Source organism: Ziziphus jujuba, chromosome 1 (genome assembly GCF_031755915.1).
Source record: "Ziziphus jujuba cultivar Dongzao chromosome 1, ASM3175591v1".
NCBI lineage: Eukaryota > Viridiplantae > Streptophyta > Magnoliopsida > Rosales > Rhamnaceae > Ziziphus > Ziziphus jujuba.
This window is the reverse complement of record NC_083379.1, coordinates 45,164,442-45,184,012: the sequence shown is the minus strand read 5'-3', so window position 1 is coordinate 45,184,012 and position 19,571 is coordinate 45,164,442. Positions and strand designations below refer to the sequence as shown.

At 32.8% G+C, this 19,571-nt stretch overlaps 2 protein-coding genes across 4 annotated transcripts; one reads left to right on the top strand and one right to left on the bottom strand.

Annotated features, from left to right (window-relative positions):
• Positions 1 to 4,228: 4,228 nt before the first annotated feature.
• On the top strand, positions 4,229 to 6,827 carry LOC107405130 (ras-related protein RHN1). Of its 3 annotated transcripts, none has more exons than XM_016012151.4 (7): positions 4,229 to 4,499; positions 4,876 to 4,953; positions 5,122 to 5,289; positions 5,552 to 5,663; positions 5,747 to 5,820; positions 6,081 to 6,174; positions 6,424 to 6,827. In XM_016012151.4, exons 2-7 carry the CDS (start codon positions 4,891 to 4,893, stop codon positions 6,519 to 6,521), a joined length of 609 nt encoding a protein of 202 aa, XP_015867637.1. In that variant the 5' UTR covers positions 4,229 to 4,499; positions 4,876 to 4,890; the 3' UTR covers positions 6,522 to 6,827. The 3 variants fall into 3 exon arrangements, with proteins under 3 accessions (XP_015867637.1, XP_015867629.1, XP_015867643.1); XM_016012143.4 differs by having other exon boundaries at positions 4,232 to 4,495; XM_016012157.4 differs by having other exon boundaries at positions 4,247 to 4,495; positions 5,552 to 5,600.
• Positions 6,828 to 7,295: 468 nt separating this feature from the next.
• Positions 7,296 to 11,786, bottom strand: LOC107405119 (protein ROLLING AND ERECT LEAF 2). The gene is made up of 4 exons (XM_016012134.4): positions 10,528 to 11,786; positions 9,840 to 10,018; positions 9,167 to 9,390; positions 7,296 to 8,365 (listed from the first exon to the last, which is right to left on the bottom strand). Exons 1-4 carry the CDS (start codon positions 11,579 to 11,581, stop codon positions 7,564 to 7,566), a joined length of 2,259 nt encoding a protein of 752 aa, XP_015867620.2. The 5' UTR covers positions 11,582 to 11,786; the 3' UTR covers positions 7,296 to 7,563.
• Between the last annotated feature and the right edge of the window lie 7,785 nt (positions 11,787 to 19,571).

Sequence of the window (19,571 nt, the reverse complement as noted above, 5' to 3'; positions counted from 1 at the left end):
CCATTATGCACAAACATCTTACAAGCTCAATTGAAAATTCTAAAAACTTTTCCACTTGTCGAAAAATATTTCCTCTAGGCGGAAAACTTTTCTTCTTGGAGGAAAAATTGTCCTCTAGTCGGAAATTCCATATGGAGATCAATTGAAGCCTCTGGATAAATTTCCGCCAGGCGAAAATTTTTTCCTCCAAGCGGAAATAGTTTTCCTCCTGTTGGAAAAAATTTTCTCTAAGTGGAAATTGTTGAATAATTTTTACTCCTATCAGAAACTAATTTCCTTCACTTGGAAAATCAATTTCTAATAGATTATTTAAGTTAATAGTGGGGTAAAAAAATTGAGAGTGGAGACAAATATTATATAAGATGAAGATGGAATTAACAAAAAATGTATTGACATTTAAAATCAATAACCATTTTAAATAAAAGAAAAAATGATATATGTTTGTTTTTCTTTTCAAAATCATTTGGATATTTCATAAAATGATATGTAAACTAAGGATTTAAAATCAACTCCAGAAAGCCTCTTTTCATTTGGGATTAAATTCAAAAAAAAAAAATTGCTAATAAATATTCCACCGTGGAGTAGAAAATATTATATCCAATATATGAAATAATTATCAAAACATATTGAACCATAACACTAAATTAAAACTTTCTAATTCGAAACATAAGACAATGGATTCGTACATCTATGCCTATAATGTCCAACACTACCGCATCGGCTACATCTACGTCCAATAACATCTTCACCTTCGGATGGTATGCGTTGCATCCTCGGCTTACTGGCTCGCCTATGTGTCCATCTTTGTGGAAGAACAATACGACTTGCCATGTCATCCGGGGCATGCCATTATTTTTCATCTAACAAAGGGTAAATGGACTTAGCATAAGCTGCATGATATGCATCCGAGGTGTAGTAATGAGAACACATGCCATAAGGAGCAATTTTGGGGTCTCTGCGAACGGCAATACAATGATCACAAGGATACTGATCAAGATCGAAGACTTTGCATGAGCATGTTTTTGATTGGAGATTAACTGTACCCCTCAAACTCCCACCTTCCATAAGAAATTCATGCATATTAATGACTTTCACACGTAGTCCGATGGACTCCAAATTTCGTAGTTTGAGTTGCTCTTCCATATGGTCAGTCACAGGCTTCGTCAATTTTGCATCTACAGTATGTCGCTCATAAAACCACTTTTGCAGAAAATACCGTATATGCTCTATTAATACTACTATTGACATCTCTCTAGCATCTAGCAAAATGCCATTCAAGCTTTCTACAATATTGGTGGTCATGATAGTGTACCTTTTACATGGACAAAGAGAATGTGCTCACCTTGTAGGGTCACATGATCTAATATACTCGACAGTCCTATTGTTTTTTGCCTCAATTTGCCCCATATAAAACTCAAAATCTTCAACCAAATATGCATTAGCTGCAAGCATGAAACATTGTATTATTATTTCATCTTTCGCATGTCCATTTGCTTTAATATTTCTGTTTATATGGTACATGCACAACGCATGGTATGCATTGGGAAAAACTTTGCGTAATGCCTTTTCAATAGCGGGGTGTCTATCACTCACAAACACCAAATCCGAAAAATCTCTGATGGCATCCTTGAGGTTTTGGAAAAACCATATATATGCTTGCTCGTTCTCTCCATCTCCAATGCCGAAAGCCAAAGGATATATTTGCTTATTGCCATCCATGCCCGATGCAATATACATGTACCCTTTGTATTTCACTTTCAATGTAGTTGCATCAACAGCCAATACGGGTCTTATGTGGGATTTAAATCCCCTAATACTTGCTCCAATCGCCATAAAGAAATATACAAAATTGTTATTATCGTCTGTTTTAATACGTGTAACAGTCTCAGGATTCTTCGACAATAACTCATAACAGTAGGCAGGTAACTTAGCAAAATTCTCCTCTAGAGATCCCCTAAAAGTGTTAAGTGCATACTCTTTACCTCTCCATGCTTTGTTGTAGCTTATATTCACCCCATATTTCTGCAAAAAATCATGTTGAATTTCTTTGGGTTTGTAAACACGTGCAATACCTTCATATTTAGATTTGATACATTGCCCGATAACCCGGCTACTGGCCTGCTTATGTTCTCGATGCACGATATCTAACGAGCAACTGTGTACATTATCAAAAATTCTCACAACAAATATTTCTCCATTTTTAAATGTGGTTGCACGTAATCACCATTTACAAGTATTTTCCAAGCATACAACCTCATACTGTTGTGTAGTTGACCGTGTCACCTTGAACTTCTTATTTTCTCGTATGCAATAGATACTCAGTTTATTCTGTAAGTCACGTTTGTTGCGAAATAATTGTCCAACTACTATGCTCTCACAGCCAGTGAACTTTAACGAAAATATGGCCATAGAACCACTTCTGTTGCTCAATGATATGTGGTCACTTGTAGCACGATGAACCCTAACATCATCAACTCTTTCATTGTTCATTTCAGGATGCATATCATTATCATTGTCCGGAAACTCATGATCAAAATCTACATCATTATGATCAACATCATCCCCTGCTGCATTGTAATTCTCATCATGATCAATATTATGCAACTGCTCATACTCCTCATCGTTAGGAAACCGTTCAGCATAGTCACCTCCAACATCAACTCCTTCGTGGATGTTAAATGATGTTCAGGCCCCACAAACATCAACTTGATCTCTAAACTGAGTTTCTTGAACCATAATTTCCTGAGATGTAGCCTGAATAGGTTCAGTATTGGAAACTTGTAGTAGACGAACGCCAATTGGAGGACAAGAAAAAGAATGAAGATTACTCCCACTATTCGAAGCAAAGGCTGTTTGATGAACATCTCTACATACATGTTCAACTTTCAAAATCACCTCAACATATAATGGAGGTCGCATCATTGTCATCCCTCCATTTCTCACTTCTTGAAGAAAGCATTTCACATCTCTATCAAAGCGTATTTCTGTAGGATCCAACTTTTTTGCACATCGTCCATATATCTATTTTAGCTTTAGCAAATATTCATTTCGATCTATCTCAATAGAATTGAAAATCTCATCCTCTAACTTTGATTTTGTGCATCTCTTGCCGACGGAAATCATTATATTTTTACCATTTCGATATTTCGAATTACCACCATCATTTTGTACCAATGTTCCATTGTATAAAGCCGCAATTACAATATCATCATCTTCCATTTTACTACAAAATTAAATGAATAACGTTAAACGAAATCAATAAATATATAAAATTTTGAATAATACTAAACAAACATATTAATTGTATTAAAAAAGTTGATTCTATTTTTTTTTTCCACCAAATATAGTTTTTTCATACTGGCGGAAAATTAGCGGAAAACATGCGCAAATTGACAAACTGGACTAAAATGGCGGAAGTTCATCTTTTTCGCCAATTTTTTTCCGTTTTTACTGTTTTTCGCAATTTTTCAGTTTTACACAAATTTTCCCCCATTTTCAAACCATATGCCACTTAAGTATCTTTAAAATCACATATAACACCTCATAAATTAATTTCTTGCATACCCATATTAAATAAAAAGCTTAAAAATTCCAAAACTAACAAAAAATACAAGAAAAAAGAGAAAGAGAAAAAAGAAAAAAAACACATATTTCTTTACTTTCATCTAATAAGAAAAAAGATAAAATTTTTACCTGAGTTTAGTTTCAGATATGAGAAAATACAAAAAAATGAGAGTGAGAGGAGATGAGATACAAAGAGTGGCCTGTTAGAGAAACCCTTACATGAACGGCTGTGTAGACGAAGAAGGAAAGGGTAAAAAAAAAATCTTTTGCGTAATTTTCAATTTTATCAAGGGTATTTTTATCCCAAGTGGCTAGTTTTTAAAAACAAAAAAAATTTACTATTCTTAAAAAATCATGTCACAGGCTATTTTTCAAAATAAACCTAATTATTTCCCCTTGTTAGCAATAAAATTTGGGTGTTTTTCAATCGGGTTGTTAAATGAAGCTAGTATCGGTGAAACTCGTACTACTATTGCAAAGAGCAATAGCCCAATAAAGCACAGTACTAAACGCAGTAGCCCAATAAAACTCACTGTAGATGTTAGGTAGCATTAGATATTCATGCCTGTTAAAGGGAATCTAAATGCCCCACTGAACATAACGATCATATTGGCCTACGACTTTGAGAAAATGGGTCGCTAAAACAATATATTATAGGGGGAGAAGAAAAGAAGCTACCAGATTTTAGTGTCACAGTGTATATGATACATTCGTAACAACCAGTCAACGCAACTACCAGTCTTTGTTGGATCGAGTCGTTTTTCCTCTCGTTTCATCCACTTTTCTATGGAAAATTACACCATAGATTTTCATCGAAGCACATTAACATTTCCTCTCTTCCTCTTTGAAGCTCTTTCCTTCATTGACTTCACCATTTTCATCTTCTAATCTTATGGCGAAGCCTGGAAACAAGATCATACAAGCCAAACTGGTGGGTATGTCTTAACTTTTTTTGATGATCTTGTTTTCCATTTTTCCTTTTACTTCATGTCATATTACCTTCTGTTCCTTCATCTTAAAGATCATAATATTGATTTTTGTGATTAGAAAACTTGCATAACTCCAGCTTTGCAACACTATTATTATTATATCCTTTTTTATCGCTATTGTTATTGTTATCATCAGGTAATTGGTAGATTAGAAGAGTAATCTTTGATGCATATATATATATATATATATATATGTGTGTGTGTGTAAGTTAATTATCTTGGATATATATGTGTGTGTGTAAGTTAATTATCTTGGATTTGAATAAGCAGCATATTTATCAGAAATACAAACAATTTAGGTTTATTATATTATATTGTGCAGGTCCTCGTGGGGGACATGGGAACTGGGAAAACCAGTTTGGTTCTAAGATTTGTCAAAGGCCAGTTCTTTGATCACCAGGTACATACTTATCTCTCTCTGTTTTTTTTTTCTTTTTTTTTTATTTCTTTTATACATATATGTGTGTGTGTGTGTGTGTGTGTGTGTGTGTGTGTTTCCTTATCTATATATGCATTTAAATATGATGCTTCAGGATTAGGAACCTGATATTAATGTATAAATAAATAGGAACCAACAATAGGAGCAGCATTTTTCACTCAGATATTGTCATTAACAGAAGCAACAGTGAAGTTTGATATATGGGACACAGCAGGACAAGAAAGATATCATAGTTTGGCTCCTATGTATTATCGTGGTGCTGCAGCAGCTGTCGTTGTCTATGACATTTCAAGCACGGTATTTATCTATTTAATTACCATGCTTCTTAATTCCTATGCTTATTTTTCATTGTCAATGACACTAAAGATGGATTATTCCACTGAAATTCGTGAATGTACAATTAGACTTTGGATCAACAGAGTATATGACAGTCACTCCCTCAATTATTATTATTATTATTATTATTATTATTATTATTGTTGTTATTTTTTGCCCATCATTTGAAAAGAATAACCATTGTTAGTAGTAGTTTTATAAGTATTTGGTGATTTGGCCTCAGGACACATTTACTCGAGCCAAAAAATGGGTTCAGGAACTGCAAAGACAAGGTGAGGCTGTTGAATTGAAATATTATCATGTATTGGCTACTATCATTGGGCAGAAACATCTTGGTATGAATATTATGTTTTCCTGTTTGGAGATTGATTGCTTATTAGATATTATCCTTGCACTTTATTCGCATTATACTTTTTAGGGAATTCAAATTTGGTGATGGCATTGGTTGCAAACAAGTCTGACTTGGAACCAAAAAGAGAGGTTGAAACAGAGGTATTTGCGACATCTTTCTTTTTCCTTTCCAAGACTAGGAAAAGCAATTGTCTTTTGTTTCTCAAGATTTGAAATTGCTATCATCTAGAAGGTGTTATGCAACAAGTATTAACAGTTTTTTAAAGTCCCATTTTCTCAGTTCCATCTGTGGTTGCATGTGTTCAACAAATTTAAAAGCACGTTCGATTTAGGTCGTTTTTAGAGTTACACCTTATTGCTTGTCTTTCTTTTTTTTTTTAACTTATTGTAAATGATTGCAGGAGGGGGAGCAATATGCTCAAGAGAATGGAATGTTCTTCATTGAAACATCAGCAAAGACAGCAGAAAATATTAACGAGCTCTTCTACGAAATAGGTGAATTTTTAATACTTCATCATAAAGAAACATATTGTTCCACTGTGCAGCAAGACAGATGAGAGATACACCATGACCATTTGAATTTCAAAAACAGGATATTTTGTTCATAAAAATGCACAACACAAGTGCCATAGAGATAAATATACATCATACATTTAGAAATAATTGCAAGCATTTTGGCAAATTCTGCTGTGATTTGGAAACTAATATCTGCAATGTGTGGTTTGTTGTTACTGCCCCGTGCAGCAAAGAGACTCGCAAGAGCTTCTCCACTAAAGCGTACAGGAATAAATCTAAACAACGAAACACAGAGCAGAAGAAAACTATTTTGCTGTTCATCCTGATCTGTGTAGCCTTACCATTTTCAAGTCCTATCAGTAACAATGCTTAACACAGTCCTCTGAGATTTCATGTGTAAATATATGCTTTCTTTCTCATTTTCTTTTTTGCCCAAACCAGCCAGTTCAAGCAGCCTTTCTGTAAACGAATCGGATAATCAATTCCAACGATTCTATTTGAGGTCCTGAGTTTACATTTGGATATTTGTAAAGAAATTGGTCACACAAAATCAAAGATATTCTTGTCAAAGTTCAGAACTGAAGAAGTTGTACAGCTTAATTTGGATATATGATTGTGGAAGTTTATTGCCATGTGTATCATTCATTATATCAATTTCCTCCGTGCTTTAACATTTCCTCCGAATCTGTAATGCCGAAGAGTGCAAATAATAATAATAATAAAAGGAAAACAGCTTTGAGGAATGCTAGTTCCTACTTCCTAATTCATTGATCATGATCATCCATGTACTAAATGTGCCATAATAGTAGAGAATTTTGACCTTTCTATAATATCCTTACAAGTTTACACTAAAACTTGTATCGCAAAATAATCCACTTTCAATTAAATTTTCAGTGTCCTATAGATCCATCAATCCCAGATCATTTCAATGGAAAGGTGATAGCTTTAAGCACTAGGCATCTCCTAAGGGTCTATTGTTAGCCACTAATTATTATACACGTCACATCTATTGGAATGGACGAATTGAATATTTGTTTTCCTCAACCGGCAAGTTTGATCAAATTTGGTGCAATATATGCTAAACGACCAACAAGAAAATCTCGAACAAAAATCTACTAATGACTTATATATAGATCACATTCGAGAATGAAATATGCACAGCGAAGAACTGGAGACAATGTGCCAACTCTGTCAATTGAACATCAATTTTTTTTTTTTTTTTCCCGCTTGATTTAAAGAACACAACTTATATACGATTTTCATGGACTGTCACATTTGATAAATTACATGAGCAAATGGATTTATTATCGGGTAAAAAGAAAAAAACAAAAAAAATTGACAACCAAATTATACATACAAACTCAATTCTCATGCTGAGCCTTCACTTCGATTCTGATGATGTAACCTGGACCGCATGTCCCTATACATTTCTGAACAAGAAGATGCAAAATCGGACAATGCCCTGAAGAGCTCAGGCAGGTGAGTTTTAAGACTAGTTAAAGATTTCTCCCTCACCTGACGGCAATGCTTCTTGTAGGCTTCCTCATCCTCTTCCAACCTCTTCTTTACCATATCCACCAAAAACTGCTTTTCTGCAACGATATCCTTGCTAATGTTGTCTTCTGCCCTATCAGGATCCAATTCATCTGGTATCCTCCGTTGCAGGTATTTGTTATGCCAGTCTCTGAATTGCCTGTCCTTGCGATCAAGCTCCTTCTTTGTGTCCTCACATTTATCCTTCAACCTCATCTCTTCTAGTTGGTGGTGCATTATAGCATCTATTACAGCAGCAAAGTTGTGTATAGCCGTTCTTGCAAGCTCATCTGGAAGTTTCTCCAGATGATCCTGCCATACTTGGAGGAGCATCTTAATAGGAGGAGATTGAGACCTTGCTGGGGAAGAGACTCTCTCCTTCAAGCTGTTCTCGACTGGGATAAGATTAAGTTTTAACCAACTGTTAAGGCTTTTTATATACTCTTTCTGTTTACTAACAAGCTTCTCATACTGTTGATGCCACCCTTGCACAACACTCAATAGCTGAATAGTGCGCTCATGGTGGTGCTCGCTTGTTTCCTTGGGGGATTGAGAGATGTCAATAGATCTAAGGGCTTGCACAATCTTTGATTGACTCTCATGGTGAAATTGCATAGTTTCCCACATAGTGGCCATCCTGCAGTTGAACAATAACAAATGGTTCAACTCTATATAGATCGTGGTTACAGTGTTTTTTTTTTCCTTTCACTTTTCTTTAAATACAATCAGTAAGTACAACATAACTCATTTCAGAATTCCAATACATTAGAAGTCTTCCAACAAGCCAATTAAAAATTCGGGGTCAGAACTACTGTATATGTAGGTTTACTTGAAGGTGTGATTATGCAGGGAACTTCTAATGATCATTGAATGAAAACTATCATTAGAAGTACAACTAAGGAACTAAATTTAGATTAGTGGAATAGCATTATTGGCAATAGAATTGACCAGATAAAATGATGGTTTAACAGACTGAATTGAAAACAAAATGTTCATAAAATGAGAATATGTAGATGTTCATATAGATATATATGAGTACCACCCACCATTTAGTAATGCAGCACTTATATTGTGCATAGACTTGTCCAACATGATGTTGATCAACAATAACAGTAAATCCTTTCCCTTTTAAACTTAATACTATAAATAAAATTTTATGCGGAATTTATGCAACAAAGTTATTATAACTTTCATAAAGAAACATCTTCTCACCATATCAATCTATCTCATCATCAACAGACAAACCACCCACTAAACAATCTGCAGAAACCATAGACTTAATTTTCTTTCTTTTGCTAACAATCCATCATATTTGCAATAGAAAAACACTCATGTTGAATGATAAAAAGAACAATGTAAGTACCATCAATAAAATATGCTGTCATGCAGAAATGTATTACATTTCCCCAAAAAAGAATTTTAACTCTTGCAAACTCACCCATCAACAAGCTGAACTAGTTTTGGGTATAACTGTTCATCTCGTAAACGACTTATCTCTGAAACCGTTGAATCCATGGATTGCATGTCAACAATGTATCTAGTATGCAGATGACTTACAGCTGCTTTTGCTTTCTCCAATGCACCAGAGTTAGGGTCTCGATTCTGTAGCTTCTTCAGCGAGGCAACCTTCCTTTGGTACTCAAATTTCATTAGCTCACCTGCCTATCCAGCAATAGTCAGCCCCAAATGAGTTTTTGTAAATAACAAGTGATATAATAGGCTGCTTTATAGCATAAAAAGAAGTTAACTTTAAGCTGCCTTCATAGTAAAGGAAGCAGAAGGATTAAAGACAAAAAGATTCTACATAACTACTATAAAACATTGAACATGATATCTCCCTTGAGACAAAGTGCAGATTTCAAGACCTCAAGTGGTATAAAAAGCAGAGCCTTGTATGCGGTTTCTCTGCCAAAAACATTCAAGGAAATAGCAAAGCCAGATTTTTGCACCTAGTTTTACAAAAGTATAAATTGTAGATATTTTAATACATAAACCTTTGTTTGTTTTGCGTTATGAATGGAATAGCAATCAGCTTATGAAAAAGGAAGCAAAAAGATGGTAACAAGGATAGATGATGGAAAAAGTAAGCCAAAGAAATCACAGAGCTATACCTTTACTTCATCGTATAACTTCTTTTCCCATGCTAACAATTTATCCAATACCGTAGCATGAGTTTCATGCTCCTCTGAATCAAAGTCATCCTTCCCATCATCATTATTAGTATTCAATCCTCTAAACGACCTATTCCATGTAATAACACGCATCACTCTAGCAGAGTGATCAATATGCCCTGGCGAAGAAGTACAATGATAATTCAGATGCCAGCATCAAGAACAGAAGCACAAGCAAAAGATAACCAGCAATCAAAACAAAACTTTCAGATAAAATTCACAGGTTAATCACCAATAACTTATCCATCTACTTGGCACATAGCTTATGACAATATTTCAAGAGAAACACCACCCGCATCAAAGCTAAGCCCCAAGTTAAGACCCAACTAATTCATACCCACATTTAAAACTCGGACCTTTTTCCATTTTCATACAAGAAATTCTATAGCTTTTTTCAAATGTGTAAGGTTAACCAGCAATAATATATCCATCTACTTGGCACATAGCTTATGACAATACTTCAAGAGAAACGCCACCCAGATCCAAGCCAAGCCCCTAGTTAAGACTCAACTAAATCACACCAATATTTAACCTCTTTTCCAATTTCATACAAGAAAATCCATAGCCATTTACAATTTACCAATGTGTGTGTATATATATATATATATATATATAGCAGGGTAATTACCACGATTATCAGCAAAATTGGAGTGATAGTGCAGCCTCGTGGCCTCAAGCATCTTGGAAACCTCATGGGCACTCTCAGAAGCTTTGAGAAAATGATCATCAAGCTCGACAAAAATTTGCAACAGATTAACATTGGATTTAACCATTCTTTTCCCATCCACCGAACTCCCAGTCCCAACTTGCTTCACCTTCTTCATACTCTTCCCTGCCACAGCAGCCGCCACAGCTTCAGGAGGCGGCGGGGGCTCCATCACCGCTTTCTCCGACATCATTGGCACCGCCTCAGCCTTGGCACTCCTCCGTCCATCGTCTTCATAATCAACACCACCCACTGCTCTCTTAGTCGGAGGCCCATCATCGAAATCCTTGCGGTGAATCTCATCCTTGTTAATGTTAACCTCTTCGACGTCGTCACTCAGAGTGGGACGCGGCACGTTCTCCATCGAGAATATAAAATCGTAGGGAGTATCTCCCTGCCGGGGCGGCGACGGCGGCTGAGTCCTCCTCGGCGACGGCGGCATCGGCGGTGGGCCGTCATCATCGACCACAAGATGATGATGATCCACAACAGCCTCCTTCCTATGCCCACCTCTGCTGCTGCCACCGCTACGTCTTCTTCTTACCAACGATTCTTCATCCTCAATTTCATTCTCGTCCTCTTCTCCTTCTTCAATTATTGGATTAGGCTTTGGCTTCGGATCGCTTGGGGCCACTATCATCTCCGGCATGGTGGCGGCCCGCTGGAGAGGAGCGAGAGTAGGTAAGCTGCCCGGCGGAGGAGGTGGCGGAGGGAAACTCTCGTAACTGGATTGGGCGGCGGCGATGGTGGCGGGTGGGATGTTGGATTGGGGATGATGGGACAGTAAGGGGTTCTCAACTTCGCCTTGGGCATAGTCGCTTAGTGCGGCGCCGGTGTTCTTGAGGTACGTGGCGTAAGCCGAGTGAGCCGCCGCGAAGGCGTTCCGAGCCGATACGGCCTCTTTCATGAATTGCTTGCGCTCTTTGCAGCGAGATACGGCTTCCTCGTTCTCGATTTTGGATTGGGTGCAACCCATCTTGTGGTTCTGCCTCCGACGAACACGACGATGGTGGAGATGGGTCCGGAGGGCAACTGGGCATGTAAGCTGTGATGCGTTTTTTTTGGGAAAGTTGGAAACTTAAAGTCTTTTGATGCTGTCAGAGAGAGAGAGAGAGAGGGAGAGAGGAGAGGGAGAGAGGGGTCTGGTCTGCTCTGTTACTTTCCTTTTACAGTCTAGGGGCGAGAAAATACAGAAAGGAAAAACGGTGAGAAGGAAGTTTTAAGACATCTGAAACGCTGTCGTTTAAAGTTTATTCTTGCTGGACACGGTAAAGGGACAAGAAAATTAAATTGATTATTGGGATTTTTTTTTAAGTTTTTAATATTTTCTGGATAGAAGATTATTGGGATTGAAGATCTGATTTTTTTGGGATGGGCATTGGAAATTATAAAGTAAATCCAAGGTCAAACCTCAATAATAATTTTATTAGATTAACAAATAATTCATTTGTCGTACTTTAATTTTTAATTTCTAAACATTGTTTGGCAGAAAGAACGGTAAAACAGTATGGCCCAGTGTCCTAATCCCATGTAAACCCGTAGCAATCTATTACTTGGAGGCTCTTATTTATTTTATTTTTTTTAAACCAAGAAAAAGAAATATATATATATATATATATATATATTAAAATACAACATGAAAATAGCTAAAATAGTAGGTGGGAAGTGACAATAAAGTTTGATTATTATTATTATTATTTTTATAAAAAAAAAAAGAAAAAGAAACTTTCACTATGTAGATTGTCAAAACTCAAAATGTCCACAATTTTATGATATTAAAACCAAGGAGAAATGCAATTTAAAATATAATAAAATATATTTTAAATTTGTCATTTTTCTTACCTATTAAGGCAGTTTTATTAAAATCTTAAAAAGGTCGTTCAGATGTTGGAGAGGTTGTGTGGGTAATCAAACAGAAAAAGCAAATCCAATGAACCAGTGAGAGCAGTGGTTTAGATTGAATGCATTAAATGATACATCAGATGTTTGAGTCGAGCTACCTAAATTTTTAATTGGCAGAAGAATAAAGCAGTATGAGAATAACGTGTCTCTCTCTTTTTTTCTTTTTTCTTTTTTCTTTTTTTTTTTTTTTGTTTTTTTTTGGCCTTTTTTGGCAGTGTGTATGGGATGTGAATAAAGTGGCTCTGTCACCGACCTTGCCATGCCAACGCCAGTCGTGCCACCTAAGATTCCTTCGTGAATTTTTCCATGGGCTGTTTCTTTGTCACATGTTCTTTACTCTTTAAAAGATGCCTAAAAAAAAAAATAGGCCCATAATTTTGGAGAGTCCTAAGCCCAAAATTACCCTGATATCCACAAAAAATTGTAACCAAGTTAATCCGCTAGCATATGGAAAACTAAGCACTACGTTTGCTACCAACAATTCTGAACATAAATATCATATACTATTGTTCCATCTTTTTCAATTAAGATTTGATTCAGAAGATCAAAATGCAAAGGCCGCGTTGCCAATAATCAGTTGTAATGACAAAGAAATTGCCAAAAGAAATAGGACAACTAACTGGTCTAAAATTGTTTAGATTTGAGTTGTTGTTCATAACATGAAGTGATTTAATGCAATGTCATATCAGATTTAATACATTTAAAGAGTTGTATTTGATCAAGAGCTTTACAAAGTGGGAAATTGAAGGATTAGGAAATTGTCGATGAAGAAATGCTAGGCTTTGTCGAATTAAGGAATTTGTCTCGACTGACCACTTTACGTATACAAATGCCAAATGTCAACGCTCTATCAAGAAAATTGTTCTGTACGGAGAAAAAGGAGATATTAAAATATTAAGAGGAAGATTTCCAAAATTCTCATATGCTACACTTCTTATGTCAAGTTCAAGATCAAGTTCACGGATATTGGGAAGCAGATTACTGGGCATGAAAGAGGCCTAGTGTTTATGGAATATGAAGCAAATTATTACCCTTCCATACGCATTGATATGAAGGCCACTCTTAAGAAGATCTGCAATGTCACTTCTCAAATATGAGATTTTCACTTTATAATGAAAGCTTTAGAAATTGAATAATTAGACAGAGATTTTCTATATTTAGGCAGCAACTCAAACAAAAGCAACAGGCAGAGGCGTAGAGCAGCCAAACTGAACAATCTTTAAAAAAAAAAAAAACAAAAAGAAGAGCATTGATACCAAGAGAATCAGAAAAAAAAAAAATATATATATATATATAGTACTTTTTTCTCAACTAAATAAAAATATAATTATTTAATTATGGATTTAGTTAGGATCACATAATTTAGGGCCTTTCAACTTGTTCGAAGTTTTTATCTGGTCTCTTCATATAAACCATTAGAAAGGCCTTAATCTAGATAATGTGGGATTTTTCATCAAACATCTACATTATAATGTATTTAAGACATTTTCTTGAACAATTGGCTAGAAGATAAACTAGAATTTGCAATATCAAAATATAAACCATATAGGTGTGTACCTTAGCTTCAGTGGAAGGGCAGTACTTACATATGATCTACCCTCAGATGTCCACAACATGTTTACTAGATTATGGAACCTATTTTTCACTAGAACATTCTAAGTATCAATTTATTTATTTATTTATTTATTTTGGTCCCAGAAAATTTCAAGTGTCCTAAAATCATCATACGTTATCTGATAAACTTTACATTTTATAATAGACAATAGGATATGCATTTTCTTTTCGCAATTTAGATATTTCTTTGAGGGAGCTCTCCCCTGCCCTCTAAAGTCTCATCGTCTCTGATGCATTAGCTTCGGCTGCTGCTCAAGGTTGTTTGTCTCATGAAGGTGCATGCTTTTAAGTCAATTCATATTTTTTATTTATTTTTATTGAAGATGTTGGGTTTCCAAATAAATTGTTTTAACACATATTTTATATGGTTGTCAGGGCACTAATTGAATTCCTATTGGCTCTACTTTAGAAATTGGTTAAGAAAATGGATAAGCAAGAACATGAATAGGGCTATCTGGTCAAACCAGAGAAGTCAAATTACTCAATAATCATATGAAGGCTTAGTTCTCCTAAGCTTGAAAGATAAATTTTATTATGGAGTATTATTTTAATTTTTTAATTAGTTACTATTTGAACATTAGTTGGTATTTGATATTGCAGGAGTTGTTCTATTTTTATTTGGACAAGCTTGCACCAGTTTGAATTGTTGTTGAATCTTCCTAGGATCCCATATGAAGTTCATCTACAAAGGTAATTGTGTTGTGAGGACGAGCTTATTAATTCAAGTTCTTTTACTTTGTCTAAAGCTACAATGATGGAGGAAAAAATAAACTCAGAAAATCTGGTTCAGCAAAAAAAATAATAATATATATATATATATATATATATATATATATATATATATATATATATATATATATATATGTATAAATATATATAACTTGAGATCTTAAGCTTATTTAAAATTGATGGTATTCAACTTATGCAAAATTAGATGGAAATTTGAAAGCTTTGTGGAAGTATTGGCAAAAATTCCCCTTTTCTTTTCATTGAGACAATGTCTTTTTCTTCTTTTTATTTTTATTTATTTTTATTTATTTTTTTTTATTTTTTTTTTTATTGTTGAGTGGTACGTGAGACCCTTAAGAAAAAGATGCTTACGGTTGATTCAAGGAAAAACAAAAGAAAAAGAGAGATGATAAAAAAAAAAAAATAGTTTTACATATGAATTGTTTTGATGTATTGCAGATAATAATAATAATAATAATAATAATAAATTGAAGTCATGAATATATGAATAAATTACAATCATTTATTGCCAAACAAACCTTAGTTCGAAGTAAATGAATACTAAAATAAGAAGAAAAGTTAATGAAAACTAAAATAAGAATAATTCAATCTTAACCACAAAATTATTAAAATGACACATGTCATTCAAATAAATATACATAGTATTTACCAGAAAAAGAAAATTCAATATATATACATATATGGTACATAATACAAATTATATACAATTCGATTATTTTGATTTTTCTCGTCTATACAAACTGACCCACGTAGCCCAATCAAGTTGCCAGGCCTGCAGCCCTGGTACACTCTGATTTGGGAATGCCACGCCTATATTTACTTTTCGCCATCATTGCAAGCTTTACTTTTTGACGTTTTACCATCAATTGGAAATTTTGATATTGTGGGGTCATCTATTTTTAAACTAATTTTTTATTTTGTAAAATATATTATTTTTAAAATAAAAAATTATTTGTTTGGTCGTAATTTTTAAAAATAATTTTTTTAAAAAAATAATAATAAAATAATATTTTTATATATTTAAAAATAATAAAATATATATTATATTATTTTATTTTTTTTAATCTGTATTTTTTTATTTTATAAAAAAAATTATAGACAAAAAATATTATTTTAATTTTTTAAAATATTTAAAATATATATATATATATTATGGTTTGATAAATATATACAATTAAAATTATTTATTTTATTTTTTTTATTAATAGAATAATTTAAAAAAATAATAATAATTATTTTTTTTAATTCTCTATAAGTTATATCAATTTTTTTTTCTTTTCCTTTGTTATAAGTCTATTAGTTTTTTTATTTTTTTATTTTATTTCTTCTATTAGTTTTTTTGGTAATATTTCTTATAATAATTATTTATTTTACTATTTTGTTTTTTTTTTATTTTTTTTTCCTTATCAAATATTCTCTCTCTCTTTCTCTCTTCTATTTTGTTTTTTTTCCTAATTTTTTATTTTTCTTTTATTCCATTATTTTATTTTTCTTATTTTCCATTTCTATTAGATATTTTTTAATTTTTTAATTTTTTACTTTTTCTTTTCCATTGTTTTTCTGTTTTTCTATAAGTTATTTTTTTTTCTTTATCTCCATTTTTTATTTTTCCTTATCTCCTATTGTATTTAGAGTAGTTCTAGTTGCACTACCATTTGGACTTTATACAATTTCATTATTGATTTACATTTGTATCTCCATTTAAAATTACTATTAAGGATATTTATTAACTAAATGTATTTAAATAATTTTTTTATAAAGTCTCATTTTTCCTCTTAAACAATACGTTAAATTTATCCATCTAATTTATACTCCAATAAAAATTAGAATTACAGATACAACAATTATTCATAAATTATGGAAGCTCAAAAATATAAAACAGTAAGATGAATTTAGTTTTTTTTTTTGTTTTTTTTTAATATTGTGATGAATGCTTTAGTACGGATTTTTTTTTTCTATGGCTTAACAATGATCAGGTTGGAACAACACTCTTATATTTGGTCCTGATATATTAAAATTTATCTTTTATTTGAAAGTTTAAAATTGAACATTTTTTAATTATTCAAAAGCATGTATCCGAACATTGTTAAGATATTTAGAATTCGTTTTTTACCAAAATTTAAAACTGAACATTTTTTAATTGTTTAGAAGCGTCCATCCAAACATTATTAAGATGTTTAGAATTCGTCTTTTACCTAAGTTTAAAACTAAACATTTTTTAATTGTTCAAGCGTCTATCCGAGCATTATTAAGATGTTTAGAATTCGTTTTTTACCAAAGTTTAAAACTGAATATTTTTTAATTGTTTAGAAGCGTCCATCCAAACATTATTAAGATGTTTAGAATTCATCTTTTACCTAAGTTTAAAACTAAACATTTTTTAATTGTTTAAGCGTCTATCCGAACATTATTAAGATGTTTATAATTCATCTTTTTCGCAAAGTTTAAAATTGAATATTTTTTAATTGTTCAGAAGCATCCATCCGAACATTATTAAGATGTTTAGAATTCATCTTTTACCGAAGTTTAAAAATGAACATTTTTTAATTGTTCAAAAGCGTCCATATGAACATTCTTAAGATATTTAGCTTTTATCTATCGAATATTGTATATATTTACAGATATTAAATATCGTACATTATAAAATATGTCCCTTTTTTTTTAATCATTGATAATTTATATATAATTGAATAGAAAATATGTAGGATGAAAGAAATATAGATACTGGAATTGTCTTGAAAAATGGGATGGAAAATTAATAATAAAACTTTTTGGTCTTGAAAAGAGCAATTATCTTGAAAAATGAGATTGTCATGTCAATCTCAATCTCCAGTATCCTCCGATGTTCATTGGTTTTTTGCTTTCAAATAAATAATTTTTTATGTCATTAAAAAAATAAGAAAAAAATAAATAAAAATCAACCCTAATTCAAAACGAGAAAGAAGGAAGAAGAGAATAAGAATATTTTAGTGAAATTAATTTTTATGGGACTGTATATAGTTATTTTAGAATTGTAAAAATAATTTTTACTTGTAAAAAATATGTAATTTTGAGATGATATGAATTAGGGATATTTCAGCAATAAATAATATTGTATTAAATAGTTTTATATATATATTTTTTTATATTTAAGTAATAGTGTATAAAGAATAAAACTTTAAAGAATCATTTTGGAATTATAAAAAGAATCACTCTTGTATTTATTTTTTTCCTTTTTATTGTTTATTTTTGTTTTTGCCTTTCCAAACATGTTTTCTGTTTTTTAATTTTGAAAATTGTTTTCAAATATTAACAGCCAAACGATCCTTATTCTCATTAACCAGTAAAAAATAGTTTTTTATTCTCTATTTTGAAAACAATATTTCGAAAACAGAAAACAGAAAATATGGTCAAACAGATCCTTTACTTTCTACTTTTGACCTTTTGCTTCGTCCTTTATTGTCTTTAGTCTGTGATCCAATCCAAGCTTCAGCTAGTGAACCAGATTCTTCTCTCTATATCACAACCAGATTTTGGTTATAAGGCAATTGTCCCTGATAATCATGCGATTATATATTGTTTTTGGCCGAATAATGGGAAAGCAAAGGGGTGGTGAAAATATGTCTGCTACACATTTAGTTGGGCACGAGAAAATGCTAAGTCAAAGACTCCCATGGAAAACATGATTTTCATCAATTCTACTTTAGCTTTTAGCCATGAGACTTTATTGAGAATACCCAATTTAGTGGTGTGAACTGTAATGTCCAATGAAACCTGAATTGGGAAATCTAGATTCTTTTGTTTGTAGCCATGTCTTCGAATTATCATCCTAGGAGTTGAGACTTGAGAGTTAATACATATTTGTGCATCAACCTGTGTCAATATTGTTTTTCATCCCAAAAGCTAAATGGATAGAAGTGGACCTAACTATGTATATATATCAAGCCAACACTCATTTAATATTATAAAAATAGTAAAAGGCAATTTGTTGGAAGTTTGTTTCTTATTCAGGTTATTTTCGATGCGTTGCATACTAGGGATATTCGAAAGCTAGCAGGAACGTCTCTACAGGGGCTGCTTAACAATCGACTTGTAGCCAAGGGTTCGAATAGTGTTAGTCGCACAGAATTGAAGGCTCTAAATGCTAAAGAAGGACAGCAGCTCACCAGTTTTCAACAACAGGTAAATATTTGAATAATTATACATCACATGAAGAAACCTTCCCCATACTGTCCCAATACCAAGGCTTCAATGGGACAAACTTGTTTAATCGGAAAAATGCAGTTTTTTAAGTACATGTCATGAATGCCTATCTCATAGAACATATTTACTTCATACTTAATTGGAACATATTCTTTATGGCGTTGAAATTAAATACATAAGTTAATTATCTTATTTTTGTGTGGAACAATTTTTTTGAGAGTGAAATAGAAATATAAGACATGAGAAAAGAAAGCACATATAACTAAGTGTCTATATATATTTTTTTATATGAGAGATTCTCACTTTATAATGCAAGCCTTAGAAATTGAATAATTAGACAGATTTTTTATATTTACTGTGATTTCTAGAGGAGCTAAAGTTTCTAACTTTGAAACTCTTATGCAACATGCAGCTTCAATCAGAGGCATAATTGCTGTGCGCAATGAGATGGGCCTTTCCTTGGCTGATCTGGAGACTGTTACTTCTCTTGATCAGCGCATGCTGCAGATCAAGCTGGA